The 7,350-nt window shown below is 52.6% G+C and overlaps 1 protein-coding gene across 1 annotated transcript; it reads left to right on the plus strand.

The window, feature by feature from the left end:
- Positions 1-4,590: 4,590 nt before the first annotated feature.
- On the plus strand, positions 4,591-5,407 carry LOC308039640 (placenta-specific gene 8 protein-like; the record flags this gene model as incomplete). Its single annotated transcript, XM_080343109.1, has 3 exons — positions 4,591-4,696; positions 4,864-4,988; positions 5,300-5,407. The coding sequence occupies 3 exons, from the start codon at positions 4,591-4,593 to the stop codon at positions 5,405-5,407; spliced, it is 339 nt and encodes a 112-aa protein (XP_080199235.1).
- Positions 5,408-7,350: the final 1,943 nt, after the last annotated feature.

The following is a 7,350-nucleotide window of genomic DNA, read 5'->3' on the forward strand; positions in this document are numbered from 1 at the left end:
CTTTTCAAATCGATCCAGATCTTTGGCAGTTCTCCTTGGCTGCTCTTATCAGCTGTACTGGGCTCCGTCTCCACAGCTCTTCTTCGGCTGTTCACAGCTTTACGCTGTCACCTTGTTATGCGAGATCCTCTTCAGGCAGGATCACGTCGGGCTCACCATATGTCGCAGTTGAGACGGACAAACGACATGGACCAGGTTCTTTCAAGATGAAAGTAATAGAGCGCCATTTATTGCTACAAGTGCATTTTTATACAATTCTACCAGTTCGTGTGTCTTTTCACTATTGGTTACAAGTTACAGCACTAACATCTCACTGGTTAATTTTTCTATCATCCATGTTATTCTTCTATCCCCTTCTCTCTCATGGGTATATCTCTCCTCTCTCCGGATACTCCTTTACTCCCATCCTTCTCAAGGGTAAATCTTAATATCTCAAGGCTGATCTGTACTCTCACATTTTCTGTTAAGGATTCCACAGACCTGCTGCAGTTTCCCACACTTTACTGAAAGTGGCATGCCCCATCGGCGCTCCGGGCCTTGTGGTAAATGATCTTTGTGATCTTAATGGTCTTTTTCAACCAAAATGATTCTATGATTCTTCAGTGGGAGCCCGGAAGAAGATGCAGTGGGCTGGCACGCGGCTGCCTTCAGTGAGGCAGCTGCAATTGCGCAAGAACAGCACCTAAACCAGCACACAGTCTGTTAGTCAGAGGGAGCGGAGGTTGGTCGGTCATCAGGGAGCACCCAGCATATATAAAGGATGAGAACCAGGAAAAGAACGCACATCACTTGGGACAAGGACAGCTCAGCAGGTATGTACGGCTGGCTTTGCCTCAGCATGAGCTGCAGTATAAGACTATGGAAACTGAGTGTGGCTGAAGCAGCATTGCCTGGGAAGGGGTGGAAACAGAAGTGAAGTTTTCTGCCTGGACAACTACTTCAGAGCTGGACTAGAGTATGCCAGGTGCTGCTGATGGGCAGCTCGATAGAAGTGGGCAGCAGAAGTAAAGGATGGCAGCTTTCGCAGTGTGTTGCTCCTGCACATACACATGTGCATGTATATTTAAAAATGCTGCTTTATGACCTTGATTATTGGTGAAATGTGGCCGCCTGCACCTCAGAACCCATTTTCTCCCCACCAGCTATTCCAACACCACTGATGGTGCTGTGGAGTGGTAGAACTGGGGGTACTCGAGGTGATGTGCTGAGCGTACTGGGTGCCGGCCATCTCTTAGGAGAAGTTTCTCCAGACTGCTGCCTGCTCCTGCTCCTCACCACAGCCTCTGTCCATGCTGTGACGTGGTGTGCTCACACTTGGGGAGAGGAAGATAAAGTCTGTGGCCAGCCCTGCCTGCAAAGGGCACAGTGTGTGTGTGTCTGCATCACTGGCTGCAGTTTCATGGTTAATCTCATCTGGCACTGAGGGAATTCCTCATTTGGCACAGGAAACTGGTGAGGGGCCTGGAGCACAAGTCTAATAAGGAGCGGCTGAGGGAACTGAGGTTGTTCAGCCTGGGGAAAAGGAGGCTGAGGGGAGACCTTATCACTGTCTACAACCACCTGAAAGGAGATTGTAGCATGGAGGGTGTTGGTCTCTTCGTCCAAGTAACAAGTGACAGGATGAGAGGAAATGGCCTCAAGTTGCGCCAGAAAAGGTTTAGATTAGATATTAGGAAAAATTTCGTCCTGTAAAAGGTTATCAGGCATTGGAACAGGCTGCCCAGGGAAGTGGTGGAGTCACCATCCCTGGAGGGGTTTAAAAGACATGTAGATTAGGTTCTCAGGGACATTGAAAGAAATGGGTTGGGTTATGGTTGGACTTAATGATCTTGAGGGTCTCTTCCAACTAAAATGATTCTATGATTCTATGCTCCTAAACCTTCTCCTGTTGCTGCTCCTGCCTGTGCTTCTCACCATGATCTCTGTGATCCTGCCCGCTGCTGGGCATCCCTGTCCCTGCATGGGCCCCCCTGCCTGCCGTCCCCACTGCAGGGCTTGTCCATGGTCTGTCCCCTCCCCTCCTGGCTTCTTCTTCTTCATCTGCCTGTGCGCAGGCTCCCCACGGGGGCTGTCATTCCAGCATGCCATGGGGTGTCACATCAGCCACAGATGCAGCAGGAATTATTGGGGGCTCATGCAGGAACAGGCCAGGACAGTGGCTGGGACAGGGGTCCCCGGTGAGGACCGATGGATGCTGTGGCCCTGCCACACCCACAGGTGATGGGGTTGCCTATGCTTTCTCTGAAGGTCTCTGCCAACAGCCAGGTGACTTTTCCCAAAGGGCACAGCAGCTTTTTTACTGCTTAACAGCCCTGTTCAGCAGCAGCAGGGAAAGACCCCTGTCTTTTAACCTGCTGCGGGAGTGGGTGGCTGAGGCAATCCTGGAGGCTGGAGGTTCATCCTTTGAGGCCACTCATCACCTGATGGGAGCAGATATCAGTGCCTCAGACACAATCAGTGCGGCTGCCCTCCCGCTGCCTGCAGAAAGCTAGTGGAGAGCAAATCATGCACAGGTGTTTTACAAGGTTTCTTCCTTCTTACAGTGTAATTCAGCATCTCCTGTCCACATACTACCAGGGGACAAGGGTTGCCCATATGGCAAAACGTGGTGTCTGATGGAAGAGATGTGTTCAGGCCAGTCTATAAATGATGGGGGGGCTGCAAGAGCTGCTGGCAAAGCCACCGGCTTGTCTCCTGTTGATGATAGTGAATAGCTGTGCAATGCCACAGCCCATCTCTCTCCAGTGTTGGCCGTGAGTAAAGCAGTCGATGGTCATCTGAGTGCTGGGCATTGTAATGTATTTATTCCACTGTATGTCCGGAGATTTACATTTAATGCTTAAGTTCTGTGTGCAGGGTGTTTCAAAAATGTGGACCCGATTTGAAATCACTATATATGAATAGAACTATTGTGTTGATATTATCTGTACGGCAGGTGGAGGAAACATAGAGCATTTATAGAAAGGTTACTTCGTAACTCATTAAGCCATTTGTAAATTTTTGTGTAACTGTAACATGTTCCCATTGTGAAATCAGGTCCATCTTTTTGAAACACCCTGTAGGTGTGTAATACTGCTGTGCAAACAATCCTTTTTGGTTTATAGTGATTTAACCAAATTTATAGGGCTTAATAACATCATCCCTTGCTTCAAAATGTAAATGCTTCTCCTGTTTTTCTTTTTGCTCCACTCAGCATTCTGAAACTTGGGCACTCCCTTGTCACACAAGGGCAGGGAGCACTGGGATTGGGAGGGAAGGGCTGCTCTGCCGGCACCCCTGGACAGCACTGGGAGAGGCAGCAGTGCTGCCCGTGCAGGCACGACAAATGTGTCCAAGCTGGGCATGGGCAGGCAGGGCACGACTTGTCCAAAGGCACCCTGTTAAACACTAGGAATGCTGATCGCAGAAACGGCTATGGGCTGTGTGGGGACATGGTAGTTGGAGAGGACCTCCACATGGAACTGCAGGGCAGTTCCATGAGACCCCTCCTGGGCAAAGGAGCAGCTGCCCATGGTTATGGGCTCCGAAGCTCGGGCTGCTTGATCAACGATGATTTCTTTACTGAAGGCATGTGGCTGTGTGTTGTGAGCAGGAGAGAGCCCTTGCATCTCATCCTTGTGCTGCTTAGCAGGATGGTGCCGAGCTCAGGCACAGGGCAGGTACCCAGGGCGTGAGGCAGGGAGCGCGTTTGTACAGGATTTCCTACGGGAGTTTTATTTTATATTTTGTTTTATTATTTTGTCTTATTTTATTTTATTTTTGTTAATTATAGCTCCGTGCCTCACAGGGGCAGCAGGGAGGGAAGGGGTCACAGGTGGAGGTGGTGGAGATGGAGGCACAGCTGTTCTGTGGGCTGGGTGGGGTTGGGGATGGTGGTGTGGGAAAGCTCAGCTGCCTGCAGAAGCTGTGGCCCTGTTGCTGGGGAACGATGGACAGGAGCAGGGCTCCAGGGAACTGAGGAAGAGAACAAGGATGAGGTAAGTGGGGGAGAGATGGGAACTGGGCTGTGCGTGATGGAAAAGGACAAGGAAATCCTGTGCCTTGGAGCTGGCTAAGTAAGCAGGTGGAGAACAGAGGCAGAGAGGAAGGCAAAGAGGCTGAGATGCTTGGGGAACAAAGCAAAGACTAAGGTGACTTTTGTGAGCTTGGGAGAGCCACAACTGAGCTGTAGTAGCCCTGGGAAACTGCAGACATGAAAAAAAATACCACTTTATGTAGGTAATGAGGAAAGTTGAACTGGGCATGAGAAGACAGGATTGAAGTGTTGAAGTGCTGAGGCTCTGAAGCAGAAGGGCTTCTGTAAAATGAGGCATTTTGCTTGCGGAGGCAGGGAGATGAGGTGCTGCTGCCTTTGCTGGAGGGCTGGTTTTGGGGAGAGCTTTGCTGCGAAGAACACTGGTGGCTGCCAGCAGAGCTGAGCCTCATGGTTTGTGGTGGGGGTGGCAGTGCCCCAGTATCAGGGGCCCCTCAGGGACGTGTGCTGCACCCTGAGCAAGACACCAACTTCAGAAACAGCTGTAGCCTCTTTCCCTGATGTTTTTTTCCTTCCAGACCACAAACTGCCTGTAGGGACCTGAACCCACACTGGCAATGGCATCTCACCATGTGGTCACAGCCCAGCCCCAATTTTCGTCTGTCCCACAGGCAGGCAGGTGGCAGTCGGAGCTGCTGGACTGCTGCTCCGATGTCGGTGTCTGTAAGTACACATGTACCTCTTGCTCCTGCTGTTGGCTTAAAGGGTGTTTCTGGTGTTTTCCCTCCTTTTTCCATGGCATCACAAGCCCTGCCTTGGTGGGTACAGGTGGTGGAGCAGCTTCTCCCCCGTGCTCTTTCCCCTCAGCCAAGCCTGTTTCTGTCCCACAGGTATTTGTGGAGCCTTCTGCTTCCCCTGCCTGGGCTGCCAGGTGGCTGACGACATGAACGAGTGCTGCCTGTGTGGCCCCAGCGTGGCCATGAGGACACTCTACCGCACCAGATACAACATCCCGGTCAGTGATGCCCCCATGGAAGAAAAATCTGCAGCAGCCAGCTGGGTGCTGGGGTGTGCGCTTGGGGAAGGAGAAAGAGGGGTGCCTGAGGGGGAGAGCATTGGTGGGGAACTGCATGGGCACCCCAATAGGCAAGGAGCTGGGGATGTGTTTGCATCCCTGCTGTGAGTTACCCTATCTCACACCGCCTCATTCTGTCTCCTTGCTGGGCATGAACAGCCGTGTGCCCAGGGATGTAAATGATGAAAAACAGGAAGACTTCAAAGTTGCCACAGGAAGGGGTTATTTGTACAACGTCCCTTGCTCTGCAGGGCTCCATTCTGGGTGACTGGATTGCCGCCATGTTCTGCCCCTCATGCTCGCTCTGTCAGCTGAAAAGGGACATCAACCGGAGGAGGGAGATGGGCACATTCTGGTAAGTTTGGTGTGCTGGAATAGGTTTATAAAGCTGTCCTGCCTGGAGCCTAGTGGGTTCCTGCAGTCTCTCTTTCCACCAGCATCTGACTAAAGACATACGGTTGCTGTGGTGTCAAAATAGCAATGGCTGGGTGACAAAGGTGATCCGTCCTGCAGCAAAATGTTGCTGGGAGCCTCATGCAGGACAGAAGGGTTAGGACTGGAGAGACACACATGGTGTGGCAAGGGACAGTACTGCTCCCTGACGCTCTCTCCCATCCTGTGGCAGATGCCACCATCCTCACTGTGCCCTGCGGAGCCTCTGTGGGTGGAAGTTGCCGCTGCCTCAGCCTTTGGGAAAAGAACCATGAGGGGTTTGCCTGGGTTGTGGTTGGTTCCCCCTTCCCTGGGTGACACCAGCAATAAACAGCAGAGTTTGCCTTCCTGCCTGTGTGTGTCATTATTTATAGCTGTGTTCTCCTGCAACACCAGAGGGCAGCATTGTGCTTTTGCACGCTGTGTGGTCAGAGCAGTGCTGAGGTTATTAGATAAAGATGACTTTATCTTGCAGAGCTCCACTGGAATGGGACCAGACAGTGAAACTGATAATCAAGATAAAATGCAGAAAAGCAGAAGCCAAGCCTGCTGCATCCAGCTCTGCTTCTCTTCTGGATATTGCAGCCTGCAGAGCTGGTGGCAGCATCACCCTGCACTCAGAGAGGCCTGAGCAGGTTGAACCCATTCTTGGTCCTGCTTGGGCCATTCCCAGCTCCAAGACATGAAAGGCAGCAGCAAAGGAGTGACAGTGATGGTGTAAGGTTCCCTGTCCTGCTTGGCTTCTACCATACAAACGTAGAAGCCTGTCATATGGGACCTGCTGCTTCAAGAGACCCTCACAGCTGCAGGTGTTGGGCGTAAGATGCTGTGGTTGAAGAGCTTGGATAATTGGTGCTGTGCAGGGGCTTGTCTGTTACCTGCCACAGCAAAGCAGAGGGAAGAGGTAACTCTGGGGCTGGGGGTGCTCTGCAGACAAAGGGCTGCAGCCCCAAGTGCTGCCTCAGATTGGTTTAAACTTTGATGTCTTAAACGGGAAAATTTGGGTTTTGCTCATTTTGTGCCCCCATGTACTCATGGGTCTCTTGTCCTTGTGAGGCAATGCTGCAGCAGTGCAGCAGAGCCCGGAGCAGCCAGTGAAGGGCACCAGCACCCACCTTGTCCAAGGAGCATCAGGGGATGCAGGAGCTGCAGGTAATGCCTGGTGAGTGACTGAAGCAGTGGCCGAACAGCTGCACACCTCCTGTGCTGTCAGGGCTGAGCTGGGAGCTGGTGGTCTGTGGTTGCTGGCCGGGGTGGGAGATGCTCAGTGCAGCCCAGGGTTTTCGGGGCTGTGATATAGGAGAGGGGCTGTACTGTGGCAGGGGCAGATGGGGTGCTGTGCCCAAGGCAGAGCTTGGCAGAGTCAGACGCACTGGGGCTGTGTCCAGCTGTGGTGGTTGTTGGTGTTGGTGGTTGCTGCTTGCCTGGACTGGGAGCAAGCAGAGTGGGACTGGGGGCTGCAGGGCCTGGCACTGGGCTGGGGGCTGCATGGGGGCAATGGGTGTCTCTGGGGAGGGTCTGAGGTGCCTCTCCCGGGGCTGGCTGAAGAGGCAGTGTGTGGAGCTGCCCTGAGCAGGTTTCCCCCATCTCAGAGGGGTAGTTTCTGGGGGCAGGGCTGGCCTTGCTGGGGACCCCTTCCTCCATGCAAGGGGCCATGGGGTAGGCACGGCTGGGCCAAGCCAAGTTGGGTCACACCAGCCTAAGACATTTGTCCCTGTCTCTGCGGGAGCCCCAGGACTGGCTACCTGGGCTGGGCAGGTGTCACTGTCACAACCTGTGAAGGTCATGACAGTGGGTTAGTAGGATGCTGTAGCACACAAGGACAGGGAAGCTTTGTTTCTCTGAGTTTCTTTAGTATGTTACTACAAAT

This window comes from Nesoenas mayeri (assembly GCF_963082525.1).
Source record: "Nesoenas mayeri genome assembly, chromosome: 4".
Taxonomy (NCBI): Eukaryota; Metazoa; Chordata; class Aves; order Columbiformes; family Columbidae; genus Nesoenas; species Nesoenas mayeri.